General features: G+C 33.9%; 2 protein-coding genes across 4 annotated transcripts in view; one reads left to right on the top strand and one right to left on the bottom strand.

Moving 5' to 3' along the window:
- LOC105327322 (dual specificity tyrosine-phosphorylation-regulated kinase 1A) overlaps positions 1 to 2,697 on the bottom strand; it is a 22,186-nt gene extending 19,489 nt beyond the window's left edge. Inside the window, exon 1 of the mRNA XM_011427726.3 lies at positions 2,406 to 2,697. The gene's annotated coding sequence lies outside the window, so the exon portion shown is untranslated. The remainder of the gene's footprint in view (positions 1 to 2,405) is intronic.
- A 2,965-nt stretch (positions 2,698 to 5,662) lies between these two features.
- Positions 5,663 to 18,878, top strand: LOC105327321 (CD151 antigen). Of its 3 annotated transcripts, XM_011427722.4 has the most exons (9): positions 5,663 to 5,785; positions 9,843 to 9,930; positions 11,936 to 12,081; positions 13,685 to 13,915; positions 14,136 to 14,210; positions 14,480 to 14,590; positions 14,817 to 15,008; positions 15,174 to 15,257; positions 15,432 to 18,878. In XM_011427722.4, exons 3-9 carry the CDS (start codon positions 12,022 to 12,024, stop codon positions 15,525 to 15,527), a joined length of 849 nt encoding a protein of 282 aa, XP_011426024.1. In that variant the 5' UTR covers positions 5,663 to 5,785; positions 9,843 to 9,930; positions 11,936 to 12,021; the 3' UTR covers positions 15,528 to 18,878. The 3 variants fall into 3 exon arrangements, with proteins under 3 accessions (XP_011426024.1, XP_011426022.1, XP_011426025.1); XM_011427720.4 differs by lacking the exons at positions 5,663 to 5,785; positions 9,843 to 9,930 and adding an exon at positions 10,257 to 10,416; XM_011427723.4 differs by lacking the exons at positions 5,663 to 5,785; positions 9,843 to 9,930 and adding an exon at positions 10,567 to 10,704.
- The last annotated feature ends 1,358 nt before the right edge of the window (positions 18,879 to 20,236 follow it).

The following is a 20,236-nucleotide window of genomic DNA, read 5'->3' as shown; positions in this document are numbered from 1 at the left end:
GATTTGCTAATTAAAAAATAAAATGGAAGGATGTTGATATAAGTATTATAAGAAAAGGCAATATGAAAAAAGTATTGATAAAATATAGACAAAACCACATTATCTTAATACTAGTGGACCTTTTTAAATTTTAACAGAAACTTATATATTACAAAAAAATAATGACACTATTGAATATCTCTGAGTGGAACACACCAAACAGCATTTTAAAAAAAATGAAATGATTTCATTGATGTCACATCAATGAAATCACACTTTAAATTACAGCGACATTATCAATAAAATTTTGCTTGACACAAAAGGAACATAAGATAAATTAATTACACAGATTTCCTCCCTCCAAACTAGGTACAAGTCTTAAGAATTAAAAATTTTGAAGCATCAACTGTTCCGATTTGGAAAACTTGAAGTTTGGCCATCCTTAAAAAAAAGTTTGTTTCGAATTGCTGCCTGGAGGTGTCTAGACCCAGGAGGGAGGGAGGGAATTTTTTCTTTCTATTTTTCAAACTTAAAGTTTTAATTACTAATTAAAAATAAAAAATAAATAAATAAAAATCTCCATTTTAAAAGAAAGCTCATAGTGGGGGCACTTCAATGAGGATTTGAACGGGAAGCAATTCCAAACAAACAACAATTTTTTGGCCTTAGGACTATGTAAATAATATATAAATAATAATTGGTTTTGTTTTGTCAAAAGGAAGACCCCAGAATCAGCAATATTATATTTATTATAATTGACAATATTTACAAAAGGTGAATTTGAAAAAGTGCTTTTGATTCAAATGAAACTCATAGAAACTTTTAATCACGACATATAATATACAGAAACAATTTGCTTATGAATGAGCATATTCAATGGGTCTAATCATCAAACTAAAGGAGAAAAACATGCATTAATCTTTATAGTTTAAAATTCTGCCATATATCCAAACATCCCAATTGGATATTTTTCAAAAATTCTAATTTTAAGGAATCTGGATCTGCAGCTAGCATATTTTGAATTAGGAAGATCGCTCCTTTACAAAAAAAAAATAAAAATAAAATGCTCGCAAATGAAAAAGAGATAATTTTTCAATCATGTCTTTACATAAATCCTAAGAAGCAAATAAATATTTAAGTAAACAAAATTGTGAATAATTTGAGTTCTCAGTACTCAGTCCACATTGTAAAAGGGTCTGGACCCTCTACATGCATGTACATTTGGAATGTAAGTACTTATCGTTTTTACATGAAAATCTATTAAAATATAAGTCTTATTTCATCGTCTAGCGGTTATTAAGTTATCATTTCAATTTTTGCCAAAATTGTGAAAACTGAACATAAATTAAATATATTTCATAGAAAATACTTTTAATCATGATATAACTTATTTACTACTTACAAATTGAACTTTCAACCGCAGATATCAAAAGCTATACTGAAAATAATCTATTTTCCTTCAGAACAAAGAATTTTTTAATTTGTTATGAAATAAGTAAAATCTGTTGTTTTATATTACTGGGAATGTGTCCTAGGCCCTGATAAATCTTTCTACTGGTGTGCGACCAGTTCTCGCAGAGTACCATTTCTCGCCAGTGCATTATGATGTCATTTTATCAACACATAAAATTACAAATTACAATGCACTGGCAAGAAATGGTACTCGGCAAGCACTGGTCGCACGCCATTATATTGGTGTTAAAACACATACTCTTTTTATCAAATCTAGATAGTAGATAAAGCTTCAAGTCAATTTTGAGGAGTTTGTTATGTACGTTTCCTGCCCATGCAAAAATCATTACCTTAAAGATAACAATTTCATTAGATCATATTGACATATATTTCACTTGAGTGTTCGCAATGATAATTGTTTACTTCTGTATATCATATACATTGATATACTTATTCTATTACAAAACTTGAAAGAGTACATAAAATATCAGTGTTTACAGAGTTACTGCCCTTGACAATGGCCAGCAGTACAAAGATAGAAGTGGCTTCTTTTTCTCATCCAATTTCTTTTTAAACTCTAATAAATATACTATATCCTTTAAAATATCTCAGAAATGATGACAAAATTCCTATGTATTGTCTTATACCTATAAATATCGTATTATCACGGTGTCCAGCAAAGCTCAAAACATGTCTGGACCAAGCCAGGGCGACCGAATGTTACCTGAATAAAATATCTTATTTACTTCTTACTTAAGTGCAAAGTCGTACTTCTAACTAAGAATATGGATAACCAGAATAAATCATAATGTTAAAATAAAGTAATATTGAGACGAAAACAAGCTTTACTACTAGGCGTCTTATTTTGACAGCTGGGGACGAGCACATGTGAGAACCCGAATGAATGACACTGAAAACAAATTTGAATTATATCTATAAATGACTTAAAATGAAGAAAAGTTCAGTATACATACCTTTCTGTTGACTTCTTCTATGTTACTGTAACAGACAAATGGACATTTGGGCCCCCGTAAAGCTGTATATCAACATTCGAATGTGTACATTAAAATTTTGACCTCCTCGATGATCAAGGCAACGCGAAATGGCGCGCATTTACAACATTTGAATTTTCAGAGTAAATGAGACAATTCAATGGGATGTAAAATACGATATGAAAACTTTAATATGTTAAGGTACCTCTTGAATATATTTTTTTATTTTATATTAGATTTTTTTCACTTTTTCTTCATAAATTATGATCGGCAAATCTCGGATTTCAATATGGCGGACACGCCGACAACAAGCGAAAGCGGGATCTATATTTAGACGGAAGATCTCTGACGTCTACAAGGGGCCCTTAAGGGTTAATTTTCCTTACGGCAATTATGAAAGACATAAGACAAGATATATTTATTAGATTACGTTTAATTCCAATGATAGGAAGAAAGTCAGCTAAGAATAATGAAGTTTAGATAAATTTACAGCCCACAGGCGTGCAGAGAAAAATATTTTTAACTCATGAACACGTAATATTCCCTTTGATTGTTTAAAATCTATTTTAAGAATGGTGGTTCCACAAAACCATATAAGGGAAATGTCGGAAATATCTTATTTGGATTGAATTTAATATATGTTATAGAAAAAAATCATTTGTTTTAATTCATTACTTAAATCAAAGAGGCCTAAATGGAAACATTTTTGGCAATTTTATACTTGAATCGGGGTAACATATAATATATAAGCCATTATATACATAAAGTATGATTTTTAGAAGGAAAAACAAAAACATTCTTCAGATAATGATTATAAAATTATCATCATTTTTGACAATAGTTAACTGACGACGAGGTACTTTCATTTAAAAGTTTTAAGGCCCCTGTTGGTGGTTGGGGACTCGAGTCCACTCTTGGCACTGAACGGATTGGGATGATCTGGATGAGATTCCAGCGAAGTCAAAGACCATGGGGATGGATGGTAAAGGATGCATAGATGTATATCTCTCAATAAATGTAAGAAGCATCCTGACCATGTACTGTACATACGAAATAAAAGGAAAAAAATCTCAAATAAAGTGCATATGTAATTGTATAAATAAAGACCATAAGCACTCGGCCACAAGCCATTTTTTCCCCTTTCATCTTTACATGTACATGGGCGTGATAATTCTAAAGTATACATCATTACTTCTAAACATTCGTCCGGTTGATGGTTGAATTTTTGTGGAGGTATTTTCTTTAGTGTCATGTTGTAATTATTTTATTTACCATGCTAGGATATGCCACTGGACAAAGAAAAATAACGTGACAAATCGTAATTAATATATTTGTATCATTACTGTCAACTGGTAAATGAAAAAAAAATGACAATTCAAGTAATTTCTCACATATTTTAACAAATTAACAAATGGATCTCAGAGAGAGAGAGAGAGAGAGAGAGAGAGAGAGAGAGAGAGAGAGAGATAGAGAGAGAGAGAGAGAGAGAGAGAGAGAGAGAGAGAGAGAGAGCCCATTTCTATTCTTGATAAAAAATTAACAGACACCGACACATACCAGATCCACGCTCCTAAAAAGTTACATATTTTAAGATATATAATTAAAATAAAAATGGTTGTTGCTTCGAAGTTGTTTGCTCAGTATAGATTGCTCAGAAAAACATTTCAAGTGTTCATATAAACAGTAATATATATTTTTCAGGTTAACAATACATAATACATTGAGATGCTGGCCATCATAAAGGGTCCTGCTGTTTTTGAAATGTATGAGCTACATAGGGGAACGAAGAAACAAAATTTTTCTTAGAATAGCTCCTGGTAATGATTTGACACATGGGTAAAGTATCAGTGAGGAAGACTGAGCCAAAAGCAAGAGAAAATAAAGAAGAAGGGGGATAAGATAGAGCAAATGCCTATTTGTTCTAGTCGTAAATATATTTTAAATTTAATTTTTTCCCATTTAAATCTATTTGATTATGTTAAAATACATGCATGTTTGCTATATCACAATGTCTAACTATATTAATTCAGTTTTGAATATTTTAACATTCTTAAGTTTTGGTGGTATCGAACCCACAACCTAAAAAGCTTAGTCCTATAAGGTGCTCTAACCACTGAACCATTTGTGCCATAACAAGTACGCTGTTTAAACGCTATATGTGAAGTTGGCCATGAATTTACGGACTTATATTATTTTTCTGAAACGTTCAATTGTTAGGATACAAAATGACACAAAATGGATACAAAATAGGATACAAAATGACATTTTCAAAGTACAGTTGTATAGTGGATAATTTCTCCACGTTTTTGTTGATCTAAATCGGTTTGTTTTCCATTAGACCTTCTTTAGACTATGACAAAAATATCGAGCACATATCCGCTGTATAAAAGAAAAGGCACTGAAGTTCTGAAAAATGACACTATTTCGATGCTTTGATACGAATACGCCAGTTTGAATCAACATACTCCAAATATTGAAGTTCAACAAGGGTTTAAGGGTTATAAATCAATCTTATGGTAAATATACATCGTTTTGAATGATTTAAAAAAAATAAAATATCATATTTGTTGATATTTTAATTCTACTGTATCATACTCGTCTTTATATAGCATAGGCGTCGGAACCGGGGGGGGCTAGGGGGGGCTTAGCCCCCCCACTTTTTTTGCAAAGTTATACCTAACCATTAGAAACATAGCATGATAGAGGGTTCAGCCCCCCCACTTTTTCTCGCAGGAAAGATTATTGTTCCTAAATTTATCTTGAAAGATTGAGAAGTTAGATTCAGAAGCATACTAGCCCCCCCCCCCCCCCCCCCCCCACGGATTAGAAATTTCATGATTTTGGGAAAAAAAATTGGGTACGAATTATTTTCTGAAGTATAGGTATACTCCCCCCCCCCCCCCCCCCCCCCCCCCCGGATTAGGATTTCCATGATTTTGGGAATTACTTTTTTCTCAATATTTCTAGGATTAGTCTAGCCCCCCCACTTTCAATTTGCTTCCGACGCCCATGTATAGGCTTTTTACACGCCATATCCACCCATCTTCTTTGAAAAAATTGAGCTCAAATCGTGTCTTCGTCTCTTTGACATCACTGCTCACCGTTTATATGCCCATGAGCGTTCGTTGTTAAAAATATAGGCAAAATTAGACGAAGGTGGAAGAAAATTAATTGCAATAGTTTATAGACCTAGTCCTCTCTCTATTTTTTTAGATAAAAAACAGAGAAGGCTATACACTACTGCAGCTAAAAGAAAATATGCTCTGGAAAAACGATACTGGACAGACAGTGGGACGGACGGACTGAACACTACTCCTGCAGAGTGGGTCCTTAATTAATAACAACAGCATTGAAGCATCACGGTGGGTTATACAATATTTCAGACAGCATGTAGTCTGTATACGTACAACGGAAAAGATAAATTGATCAGAGCATCACGCTTCTACTATTAACGCACCTTTATACACAGTGTGACATTTAGCGTATTCTAGCCTCAAATTTCCACGCTGGTTTTTTTTCCTCACCATTCTTAAAAAAACCGAAATAGCTTGTTAGATTTCTTTCATTCGTTTTCCCCACACACTTCCTAAGAGATCTGATAAAAGTCGTGCTATGGATATTCTCTATGGTTTCTTCTCCGCCCGGTTTGACTATCTTAATCAGATTTATTATAGCGGCAAGTTGCTCAAATGCTGACATTTAGAGTCCCTTGGGTAGAGCTAAAACTCACGTAACGTCACAAAATTATACGATTTAAAGTACAGATAGATTTTAGAATGTTTTGTGATTGTGAGTATTAAAAATCAAAGTACTGAAAGTACTGAAAAGCGCTAACCTAGCTTAGTTCTAAGAAAATTTACTGTGTGCAAGCGTAGACGGAAATGAGCCTTATTGAAATTTTGGTTTATGTTTAATGAATATCAATTTAAAGTATCGAAGGCCAGATTTCTTTAAATATATGTTACTTTCTTAAAATGATGTGAATTAAAGCTGAACACGACTTGTATATGGATACTTGCCTGAAAAAAGATATGTTAAAATCACGAATTATACCTTTTGAACAGTAATTTATCACAGTTTTTGACATTTTCGTGCAAAGAATCGATTTTATTTTTCTATATTTTAGCTTCTGAATACGCACTATATTTTTTCATCACTGCGTAGCATCCCGTGCTGATGTACGTAAGCCCCGCAAACCAATCGTATCTACTCGGCCATTTCCGTCACCCAGATAACTGGTTCCTTATACCTCTTACCAGTTTAAATGATGTATATTTCTGCTCATAGAGGGCAGTTATTCCTTGCACCGGAAATAGAAGTCTAACGACAATAAAGCGCTGAGCTATGCTTAGCGCTTTAAAAAGTGGTGAACAAATTACCCTTAAGATCCGCCAGAACATCTCTCTCTCTCTCTCTCTCTCTCTCTCTCTCTCTCTCTCTCTCTCTCTCTCTCTCTCTCTCTCAAATTTAGAGGTGTACCAGAAACTCATGAACATCGGACATAGACCACTTAAAAAAGTAAAATAAAAAAAACCATCTCACAAAATTAGCCACTCAGGAAGTTCTATAGAAACCACTCTGTTCATAAAACAAAAATAATTATTTAATAATGTTTCTTCTTTTTTTTTGAAGGGGGGGGGGTATTTTTCCTTTAACGTGTCATGGGTTTTGGGGAAATTTTGTATGAATAAAATTTCTACAAAAATGTGTTGGTATTCACGTTTATTTATTTATGTTGTGTTATCCCCAATCATTTTCTTGTTCAAATGGGTTTTACTACATATAGGAAAACCCAATGCAGTATTCATGTTTTATTTATCCATAGTGATTGGGAATTTTTGGAAAAAGACTCACCGAGACATTTTCAATAAGCCTCCCAAAAGCCATTAACCTTCCTAAACTAGTACAGAATGCATTCGGTTTTTAGAATTTTTACTGTATTTGGTAAAGGAAAAATCATATTGAATCTTTCAAGATATATTTATACATGCTCAAAGCTCTTCTTTAAATAAAGATTGAAAAGTCTAAAATGACCATAACCATGCATCCAGCAACTTTCAAGCGGAATAATTTTTTTCTTCTTCGCTTTCCAAATATAAACACCAAAACACTTGAAAACAAAGAACTATATGGCAAGTCAGTTGTTGCAAAATTTTATCTTATCCATTCGTGTTGTATAATTTTCTATTTGTATTGTATATATATTTCCTCTATTTTTATTTTATAATTTTCATTTGTATTGTATGATATTACACTTGCATTATATAATTTTCTTTTGCATTGTATAAATTAATTTATATTGCATATAAAATGAAAACTATTTTTGCATATTAAACGCAGAACACATGATTAGCGTGACCAGTGGCATTAAATGACTAGCATGGGGTCAATCAGAAATTCAGACAATTTTGCCAACCCATGGGCGGATCTGAAGGAGGTGGGGGTGGGGATGGGGGATCCTGACACCCTCCCTGAAAACTTCAAATTTTCTAAAACCTACATAGTAAAATAACCGAAAATATGCCTCGAAACCCCCACCCCTCCGGCAAATTCAATCCCCCCCCCCAGAAAAAAATTGTGAATCCACGCATTCAACCTATTTCATTGATAGGACAAATGTAAATGTTACTTACTATACTTACTGATAGTATTTCTCTGTAAATAAAATTCTGTCACCAAAGGACAGTCTTGATATTCCACCCCGTGAAAATATGTTTGTGTGCAAATCACATGCAACATACAAATTGGTCTTTCGTTGCTTCTAAAACCCTTTCAGTCCATTAAAACAATTTTACAATATCATTCGAAAAAATAACTTAGACTGATGACCTATTGTAAACAACCAAAAAGACCTTGCGCATTACCTAGTTTGAATATATTACTCAAGGATAAAATTGAACTTATGAAGTTTTTCGTAACAAACCCAAAATAGACAATCTTTTAGAAACACTACAAATAAAAAATCACATGTTACAAATAAAAACTTAACAATACAAATGAAAACTATGGTGGCATATTTCTGCCATCCACATAATTTTTGGTCAACATAGCATATCACGTAAAGTCAAGATAACTATCTCATCAAGTCGAGATTAATATTTTGTTTCTTAATCGAAACCGACTTTTTGTTGGGATAGCTATCTCGATAATTTATCTTCTATCTTGCCTAAAATTCACGGCATTTGCAAATACTGCCATTCACAAAACAAGATAAGTTATGAATAGATATTTGATTATAGAACTCATTACTAAGCACTCCTTTGATTTACATCAAGGATTATTAATAAAAATTATAAGTTTTCTTAAAAATAAATAAATATGCCGATTTTCCCCTATTAACACACACTGTAGGTCATTTTATCATATTAATAAAGTTAAACTGTCTTTTTAAAATACTTTAAACTACATGAAATTGAAATTGTTGTGGTAAGAATGATAAAATAAACATGTTTTTACTTTTGGTTCTACATTTGTATTTTGGGGATTTCTACTTTATCTTTGTATGTTTTGTTTTCATTACTTATTAAAACATAATAAATAGCTTTATGGATATTGTTTTTGAAAAGTATTATTTTAATCTCTCATCGCATGAGTTAATTTAATTAACATGTAATTCAATATCAACCTTGCGCTATCTGTCTTTTGTTTAAGGTGCCTAAAGCTCTATAAGTCAGCATATTTATATATTCCTGTTAATTACAGATTAGGATATGGATTTGCAACTGAAGATCAACTAAAAGATAATTAACGGGACACTAATTCACGGGAAATTCGGTATACTTCATTTTGACTACGCACAAATGCCTTTCTATAAACTTACGGGAATATAGAGTAATGAGTTCCGAAATACGATTATACAATTTTTATACATGCATTGCCTCGTTTTGTGGATGGCAGCATTTGTAAATCCAAAGAATTTTAGTCAAGATACAAGATAGATTATCTCATCTTGTCGAGATAGTTATCCTAACAAAATATAATAGCTTATGTAGACTAAACAAAATAGAAGTCGGAGTTTGTTGAGAAACAAGAAAGTTTTCTTGACTTGACGAGATAGTTATCTCGACTTGACGTGATATGCTATGTTGACTAAAATTATGCGGATGGCAGAAATATGCTACCATAGAAAACAAAAAAACGTACCTTACAAATGAAAATTATCCATCACAAATATAAAAAATACACAATAGCAATGGAATTTATAAAATTTTTACAACACAAATGGAAATTATAGAATACAAATTGAAAATTCTGGAATAAAAAAATCAAAATTTCTACACTGCAAATGGAAAAGATCAAATACTGCAACGTTTGACATGCCTTAAAACCTCATATTTTCAAATAAAAAGTTCCCATTTTTTATCAGAAATATTAGCTTTTGGAATGGTCAATTTTGATGTAAGATATACATATCATCAGGTGACGTCACCTAATCTGACCGGATACATTCATAGTTACACGGATACTCCTTGACCAGGAAAACCATTGAATAAATTGTAGTATGTAGGTAAGTGTATTTATTTACATATCAAAAAGAGGACTAAACGTTACACTAGCTACTGGCTTTGTTGTTAAAAGTAAATTATAGGCTTTACTCTCCCTTTTCTCATTATAAATTCATAACGATTTCCCCATCCCGTATTTTGGTAGTTCAGAGTATTGCGAAAGTGTAATACAAATATTTATAAAGAGTATGACTGGTTACATTGTCACAAAACCACGGCCAATATGTACGATCCTCTCCCGTTTAGAAAGAGATTTAAACGGACACCAAACCAATGCTGGAGACGATGAGTTGCTTCAAACTATAGACCCCCTGTATTCGACCTAACCTAAACTCAAATACGAGTTGTCTCGCTTTACGTATTTATGGCTTGGACCTTTAACTATAATGGTTAGAAACAGACATGGATGGTTTATTTTAAACACCCAATAATAAAAAACTGTGAGAAAGCGGTCACGTTTTGTACCCGTAAATAACGGTAAAGTTGAGGTAAGTGTCATTTTGTTTTACCACTCAAGAAACTGTTTCCTTTTTATATGATCGGAACTGGTAAATATTCGTACTGCTTGTACTAGAGAACAAAACATATCGAGGGCTGAATGCATGATTTTCCTTGGATTCGGTCGAATAGCTAACCTTCTATTGATTTTCGTATCTAAATGTACTTTCGTTTCTCAAACAATATGTGTCTAATTTATCTGGAATTGTACAATAATGGTACATCACATGTATGTACCATGCATGATTATTCAACAGTACGTGGTAGACAGGGTATAGGTCAGTATCAAACGTTGGTGTTTTTCTATTCTCTATATAAAAGTGGACAATGTATATACCCTTTCTAACTAGATTACAGGAGGTGGTGATAGGGGTGGACAATCTTGAACCACCTTTGTGTACTATTGAAGCTTTTTTAAGCTTTTTTAAAACAGTATGAGAGATTATTTAATCCACTGAAATGCAGAACAATTATAATGTATAGATCCACGTACCCTCTTTAGTCAAATATTTGTAAATAGGATATTTAACAGGGTCGTTTCCTGAAAGCATTATATGTAGTCAACCAAGCATTACAAAGTTTTACACAGGGTACTTATCATAAAGATCATCTCAGTTTAGTTTGGATAGTAGAGTTTTGTGTGAAAATTGAAAACTTTAGTAATATACACGAACTTGTACCTGAGAGAAACGATATTTTAAGCTATGGCAATGTCGTGAATGGGTTTGTATTTCTCTTGTGTTATTCATTGTTGTCAATGAGTCTCATAAATCGTATGAATTTACAGATATAATCGGTGGTAACTTGAACACAACTTTCAAGAATAAATGCTTGTAAACAACACTTATCCAGATGGATTAGCATACATCAGAACAAGAGATATAACCAAATCGTTGTCCTATACAAAAATTTGAATGTTTTAAAACCAAAAGGACGAATCAATTGTCATGCTTAAATTTTGATTTTCAAGAAATTGTCCTGTTCTGATTTTTAAGTACTTTAAAGGAAGATTAAAGATACACGTGTATATTAGGTAAATTAATGTTTTTGCCGTTACAGTTAAAAACAAGTTTTGTTTTCAATTTTTTCTTTTTTGTTTCTAAGATGTTTTGAATGAATCTAGAACGCTGTAGGCCTATATCCATAGTAATTCAGAAAATCTCTGCTTTAATCAAATATACCGATTTAATCTTGTTCATCATACCGGGTATAACACCAGCGTAGCCGTGTCTGAAGCAAAACAACAATCTGAATATCCAGCATTGCACATATTGCAATAAAATGATTCATAAGAATCACCTTTGAACTGAGAATTTTCAAAGATCTACACATAACAACCAAATCCCCCTTTCATCGTAGAAGATATGTAACGTATTCACTATGACAGAAGATTAAGTTATCCCAACACAAAGTTTTATTACATGTATTTTATTATTGGAATCAAGTATCATTGACCAGATTTAGAATATTGAAAACCACTAGCGTTTGTTGTAAACTGCATATTTTCAGCGACACGAGATAAAAAACAGATAACCCAGACCAACCACTTGTAGAAAGAAATCAGCAAGGAGGAAGAGACCTACAAGAGAGCCGCCATGTTTTGTGATGACAGATGGGGCCCAATATTTCTGAAGGCCGTCAACGTCCTTTTCATAGTAAGTTTGAAAAAAATGTTAATCTTAAATGTGACATAAACGTGTTCTTTTTTCCACTGAGCATTGGTATCCCTTTTTGGTATCTCTCTATTATGAAAATTTAAACACAATGGATTGCAAATTTTTAAGATATAGATTATATTGTGTTTTCATGTTGATTACAATAAGAATGCCAATGACAAGTAATATACAATGGCTTATTAAGTCAAATGCATAAACCATAAATCTATTTTTAGAAATCGTTTAATATCATTGTTTTAAAACAAATGTTCAAATTCATGCTTTCTACACCAACATCTGCTTAATGGCCGCTGCAACACCCTAAAGACTTCTATGATTTTAGATTTTATTACTTATATTTCTGATATCACTATAGATTTTAAATTCTTCAACCCAGACTTTCCTTATTTTACCCGGCTCTCGAAGTTTTATCAATAAACGTGGTAACATCTTGTACACAAGATGCAAACTAACGATTCTCTTCATTGCTTCAATTGGTCAACCTACTTTGCATCGATTCGACAACCGTATACGCATTGTCTTCCCGCAGTTTTTTTTGTATTACTACATGTACATTGTTGTTTTTTTTCTACATACTGCTGATTTCTAGATCTCGGAGGTTGATAAATCCATTTACTGTCGTTATCTTGCAAAGGTCACTCGCATCAAAGGTCTATAAATCTGTATTGCGCAAGTCTCTCTTTTCTGAAGTTGAATAATTTTTTTTCGGTTTCTTTTCTCCGAGGTTTAATCAGATCTTGCTTCAGTCTCTCTAAGGAATATAACCATATCTAGCTCTGTCCTGTAGATATTCGGACTGTCTTTTGCCTCTGAGGTATAACCACCTCTCACTTTGTCCCGTATAGATATTCGGACTGTCTTTTGCCTCTGAGGTATAACCACCTCTCACTTTGTCCCGTAGATATTCGGACTGTCTTTTGCCTCTGAAGTATAACCACCTCTCACTCTGTCCTGTAGATATTCGGACTGTCTTTTGCCTCTGAGGTATAACCACCTCTCACTTTGTCCTGTAGATATTGTCCTGTAGATATTTGGACTGTCTTTTGCCTCTGAGGTATAACCACCTCTCACTTTGTCCTGTAGATATTGTCCTGTAGATATTCGGACTGTCTATTGCCTCTGAGGTATAACCACCTCTCACTTTCTCCTGTAGATATTGTCCTGTAGATATTCGGACTGTCTTTTGCCTCTGAGGTATAACCACCTCTCACTTTGTCCCGTAGATATTGTCCTGTAGATATTCGGACTGTCTATTGCCTCTGAGGTATAACCACCTCTCACTTTTCCTGTAGATATTGTCCTGTAGATATTCGGACTGTCTTTTGCCTCTAACCACCTCTCACTCTGTCCTGTAGATATTCGGACTGTCTTTTGCCTCTGAGGTATAACCACCTCTCACTCTGTCCTGTAGATATTCGGACTGTCTTTTGCCCCTGAGGTATAACCACTTCTAGCTCTGTCCTTTGCATACCCTCCCTTGCCTCTGAGGTACCTATAACCACCTCACTCTGTCCTGTAGATACGTGTATATCGGGCCCTCCCTCGCCTCTGATATATAACCATATTGTTCTCTGTCCTGTAGATTTTCGGGCTGGCCCTCGTCATTCCCGGTGTCCTGGTCCTAGTGAACGTAGATCTGGTCAATGACAATGTGCTGCCCCTGATGAAGGAGCTGACCTACGGGGGCTTCAACCTGGGGGACGTGATCACCAGCCTGTCCGTGTCCCTCATCGTGGTGGGCACCATTGTCCTCATCATCGCCACCCTGGGAGCCATAGGGGCCTTCTGTAACAGACCGGCATGTCTGGACATTGTGAGTATACTGACGCGTTTATCATGCTGTAAATGCAAGTACATGTACATGTGTACCTCGCGCTGTCTTATAATTTCCGGCTTGTCACCTAAAAATATAAAGGAAGGGAAATATTAAGAATTCTAAATGTAATCAATTAATTGAAAAACTATTATGACATAACTTCTCTGTTATAATGTAATATATTGATAATTATAATGTATGATGTTTTTCTTTTCAGTATGCTGGCATTGTGTTGCTTTTGTTTATTGCTAAGTTGTTTGCCATCTTCTTGTGGTTTGATATGAATGCCAAAGTAAGTATCTAGGATCTAAGCTGTATAACAATGTGAAATATGAAGAAAATATGATATCGTAAATAACTTTATTTAGTTTGCAATATGAAATGACAAGTAAAACTAACTTGTAAACTTACTAGTAACTCTAACGACGTGATTCCAAAATTTCGATTTTTTAAACAAAATTTATTGAAATAAAAAGAAACAAAGTACATTTTAGACTAAACTTGATAATTCATAAGTAAACGACTTTATAACAATTGTCCCACGTGTTGGTTGGTTTCTAGTTACAGACGCTGATTAGGACCAACATGCTGTCCGTTCTACAGACCCAGTACTCGGCCGACGACCTGTCCACCAGTCAGATCTCCACCGCATTTAACTACCTCTTCATGTCGGTCAGTTAGTCTATAAATTGAAAAAAGTACATAATACCATTTTCGACTTTTTCAATACTCGCAACTTTTTGCATACGGTATTAGCCTTCAATTTCAACGTAAGAACTAGCTTGTTGAATTGTGTGATAACTGATTAAAATTAAAAATTTACAATTAAACTTCTGATTAAAATTTCTCTAAGAACAAAATGAAACAAATACAAGATATACATGGATCTCTTTGACAGTTTTCGTGCTGTGCGGTGAATACCCTGAATGGAACTGTCAACGATTTCGACAACTCCCCCTGGATAACAAGTGGTTCCGCCGGAAGTAAAGAGATCCCGACATTCTGTTGTGTGGGCGTGACCCAGGCCTCCTTCTCAACATTCAATGATACCTCTTGTACAGACACAGTCACAGCGAATTACCAGACGACGGTGAGAGAGAGAGAGAGAGAGAGAGAGAGAGAGAGAGAGAGAGAGAGAGAGAGAGAGAGAGAGGATGGACAGACGGACAGATAAACAGACAGAGAGATGGTGCATGGGTCTTGAACACTGTCTTTTTATTGTGTGTCTTTACGCGACTTTTGTATTACTTTTCAGGGTTGTTATGACGCTGTCTACAGTCTCCTCAGCAGCTACTCTATTGCGTTTATAGTGATTGGGATTTCTGTATTAGTGATAGAGGTAATACTCTTATTTTCATTGACTTATTTCATCTGCTCTGATTCTGCAAGAAAAGAAAAATCAGTTTTAAATGAAGCAACTGTCAATATAAACAAGGGAAAATGAAAATAAAAACGTGATATTATTCTTGATTGGTTATCATAATAAAAATTATTTGTATTTAATCATGTTAAGGCTCTGGCGGTAGTGACAGCGACTAATTACACCCACTACAAAACCAAGCAAGAGGAGAGGCTAAGGAGAAAACAAGAGAAAAAGAACAAAGCTTGATTAACTTGATTTAAACAAACAATCACAGGCCAAATGATGTTCGAACTGTACCTGTGCATATTTATTCTGGTGCTTAGTTCTCTGTTTATAAAATAATACTTCAAGTTGATCTTTTTATTTATTGTCTATGCAATTCATTACGTTGATATACTTATGAATGACATTGAAACTTCAGTTACAAATCTATGTTATCAAATTATGTAAGATAGGCGGAATAAATGTTGATTGATTGTTTTGTTTTTCAGAAGATACTGAAAATAAAGAATAATACCATAATATGAAAATATTGTTTTCACGTACACTGTTATGATAACTTCTTTGCATTAAAAAAACAAACAACAAAACATTGCTCGTCCCATATTCATAATGTAATTCATTATTTTTCACATGAAATTATGACACAACTTGATATGTACGTATGTTTTGAAAAGATTTTTTGGGAGATGTTGAAAGCAAACTGTATGAAAGGCTATTCAGTTTTCGCCCTGTCTTTTTTAGCTCACCTGAGCTGAAAGCTCAAGTGAGCTATTCTGATCACATTTTGTCCGTCGTCCGTCTGTCCGTCCGTCTGTCCGTCTGTCCGTCTGTAAACTTTTTACATTTTGAACTTCTTCTCTAAAACCGCTTATCCAATTTCAACCAAATTTGGCACAAATCATCCTTATGGGAGGGCGAATATAAATTGCAGAAATAAAAGTTTGATCTGTATTCAAAGCGGAGAAAACCTTGAAACTGTAGAAAAAGGGGGGTGCATTTTTAAAAATCTTCTTCTCAAGAACTACCGAGGCAAATTCAACATAGTTTAGCATAAATTATCCTTATGGGAAGGAAAATATAAATTGCAAAAATTAAGTGGAAATTTTGTTTCAAATCTGAGTTATTACGAAAATAATAATAAAGGAAATGCGTGTTTCAATCAGTTTAATAGCTTCGGGTTCGGCATCCGGTAAAATGATTCCATACTTCTAAAACGAGGTTCTTTGTTTAAAACAGCCATGACATTATACGAAAAAGGGTCGATCTGACTATGATGAATTTGCTTGTTGTGCAACAGTTCGCGTATGAGGGAAATTTTGAAACATACAAAATATATTGGTGCCGATTTTGTGAAGTAAATTGAGGCTAAATATTTCAATGCGTTGACAGTTTTCACACATGACGTTGGTGTTAGCTTGTTCTGATTTTCGTTTCGTTCTCATTATGCTTTGTAACCTGGAAACTATCGTCTGTATTTCGTGATTTTTACGTATCAAATCAAACAGAGACTTCGGTAAATCAAACAGTTAACTGTTTACCTGCGCAAATTAAGCAAAATCGGATGTAGGGGACGGGTACTGAAATACAATTCATTCTATCGGTAATTCGGCATTATCTTTTGCGTAATGGTACATGTAGATTAATGCAATAGGTTTTGTTGAGATGCTCGGCATTTTTTCGAGTTTATTCAGTTTAAATAGAGTTTGATATCGCTGACGGAAATATGTAGGTATATACATGTATATATATATGATTCATTTCGAAAAAATAAATTGTGTTCTTTATTTGTTATACATGTAGTGCATGTTTCTTGTGTTTAATTGTTTACAATTTCTATTTACTAACCATATTTGAGTGTTAAGCTTCGAATTATAAGCAAGATACAGCGATTTGCTCACAATTCTATGTTTGTACACAGATCTTAAAAACTAAAGCTTAAAAAAGTAAAATATTTGTCAATATTTATTAAGAAAATTTTCAAAGTCTGTTCTTCCAGAAACCAACTTTAACAACTTATTGTATTGTAAACTTAACCTTTTTAGCTCACCTGAGGGTGGGGCCACAATGGGGGGTCGAAGTTTAACAAATGAATATATAGAGTAAATCTTTAAAAATCTTCTCCTCAGAAACCAATCAGCCAGGAAAGCTGAAACTTGTGTGAAAGCATCATCAGGTAATGTAGATACAAATTTGTGAAAATCATGATCCCCGGAGGTAGGGTTGGGCCACAATGAAGGATTGAAGTTTTACATAGGAATATATAGAATAAATCTTTAAAAATCTTCTTCTCAGAAACTAATCGGCCAGGAAAGCTGACACTTGTGTGGAAGGATCCTCAGGTAGTGTAGATTCAAAGTTGTGAAAATCATGACCCCCGGGGTACGGTGAGGCCACAATGGGGGATCGAAGTTTAACATAGGAATATATAGAGTAAATCTTTAAAAATCTTCTTCTCAGAAACTAATCAGCCAGGAAAGCTGAAACTTGTGTGAAAGCATCCTCAGGTAGTGTAGATTCATAGTTGTGAAAATCATGGCCCCCGGGGGTAGGGTGGGGCCACAATGGGGGATCGAAGTTTAAAATAGGAATATATAGAGTAAATCTTTAAAAATCTTCTTCTTAGAAACTAATCAGCCGGGAAAGCTGACACTTTTGTGGATGCATCCTCAGGTAGTGTAAATTCATAGTTGTGAAAATCATGACCCCCGGGGGAAGGGTGGGGCCACAATGGGGGATCGAAGTTAAACATAGGAATATATAGAGTAAATCTTTAAAAATCTTCTTCTCAGAAACTAATCAGCCGGCAATGCTGAAACTTCTTTGGAAGCATCCTCAGGTAGTGTTGATTCAAAGTTGTGAAAATAATAACCCCTGGGGGTAGAATGGGGCCACAATGGGGGGTCGAAGTTTAACATATGATTAAATAGAGTAAATCTTTAAAAATCTTCTTCTCAGAAACTAATTAGCCAGGAAAGCTGAAACTTGTGTGGAAGCATCCTCAGGTAGTGTAGATTCAAATCTGTGAAAATCATAACCCTGGGGGTAGGTGTGGGCCACAATGGGAGGTCGATGTTTTAGATAGGAATAAACAGAGTAAATCTTTAAAAATCTTCTTCTCAGAAACTAATCAGCCAGGAAAGCTGAAACGTGTGTGAAAGCATCCTCAGGTAGTGTAGATTCATGGTTGTGAAAATCATGATCCCCAGGGGTAGGGTGGGGCCACAATGGGGGGGTCAAAATTTAACAAAGGAATATATAGGGTAAATCTTTAAAAATCTTCTCAGAAACTAATCAGCCAGATGTTTCTTTATAATTGTTAAGACTTTGGCCCCAGGACAATTCTTTGGCCTCCCGAGAAGGTTCATAGTTTGATGTACGTTTATATCTAATATATAAACTATTGTTAAGGATCATTTTGAGAACTGCAATACTCAACATATGATAAGACTATAAAATCATCTTGTTAGAAAAGGGACTAATGATTATAAACATAAGAATATCCAGGGGAAAATGGATTTTATTTATACAGGATCTACATGTATTATTGTACATTGTCCAGATAGTTTGTATTATGACTCCATTAAGCTGATTTTATCATACCTATTGTTCCTCAGGTGAGCGATGTGGCCCATGGGCCTCTTGTTTCTCTTAAAACTGTTTTGCCTTGTCTTGAATTCACACAGACAATAGAATATATGTTGAATACTCTTTAATTTAAGAATTATTTTAAAATTCCCCCGCTGACAAGGAGGGCTAAAGGGGTGGAAATGAAACGTATGCGAATAAATTATTTCTTTATACATGTATATAGAATTTGTTAAATAAAAAAGTTACTGGACTGAGAAAATTTTATTTTTGTTTTGTTAACATATCAAAAATTACATGAATGAAATGAAAACGACACACCTTAAACATTTAAAATATTTCCGCTTAGGGACAACTGACTTTGTTTACACGTGAAAAGGCTAAACAAGAGGCCCATGGGGCCACATCGCTCACCTGAGCAACAATGGGCGTTCAAAAGATATTGTGCCATATGGTCCCTCGGTAGAATAACAAAAAATAAATATTGTAAAGTATTCGAATTTTACACTTATTTTTGTATACACGTAATCTTTGACATTGTACCTTCATGAAATACTATTTTTTACCAGAATAAGAAAATCCTACGCAAGATATAAAACTAAACATTTGGTAGGGGTACACTGTTAAGTTGTTAACTTCCAATTCCGTATATTTTCGTTCTGCCCCCCCCCCCCACACACTTTGTAAAGCGATCAAAATATATGAGAGCATTTAGGTACATTTTTTTCATCAACTACTTACTAGTTATTGTATTTAAAAAATATATATAATAGTTATTGTTTTTTATTTTAAAAATCCTACATGTATAGATGTGAAGAAGAAAATTGTACCCCAATGTGCTCAATTCCTCAAAATAAAAACATTCATAAATTTGATTTGTCTTCTCTATTATAATTAAATGACTTATTTACTTCGCGTACAAACCAGGATAATTTTCCGCTGTGATATTCTTAGGAATAGCGATAATTACTTTATCCCCGCAACAGAAATGTGTCAGAAATATGGAAACTGTTTTAAAGATGTCGTTTTTATTTACTCGTGTCTGAAAAACTATCAAAATTGATGTAGATTTCACATTATTTATTGTAAAAAGAGGGGGCCCCAGAGGGTAGGTATATACAGAATATCATTCTTTTATTTTGTTTGTACAAGTATTTAACATACTCTAATTCATGGAGAATTTTTAATGTTCAACCAAAATTTCAGCGTCAATCGTAGAATTATAAGCAAGATACAGAGCTCACAGTTCGCCTAGGTTTGAGTCATATTTTGTTCACATAAGTTTATTACATTCAGCTTATGATTTTTAACTTGGTATTTCCTATTCAGCATTTAAAATGGGAAAAAAGAATGGCCTTTTATATTCT

Source organism: Magallana gigas, chromosome 2, assembly GCF_963853765.1.
Source record: "Magallana gigas chromosome 2, xbMagGiga1.1, whole genome shotgun sequence".
Lineage (NCBI taxonomy): Eukaryota > Metazoa > Mollusca > Bivalvia > Ostreida > Ostreidae > Magallana > Magallana gigas.
The sequence above is the reverse complement of the archived record's forward strand: the minus strand, read 5'-3'. Positions and strand labels throughout refer to the sequence as shown.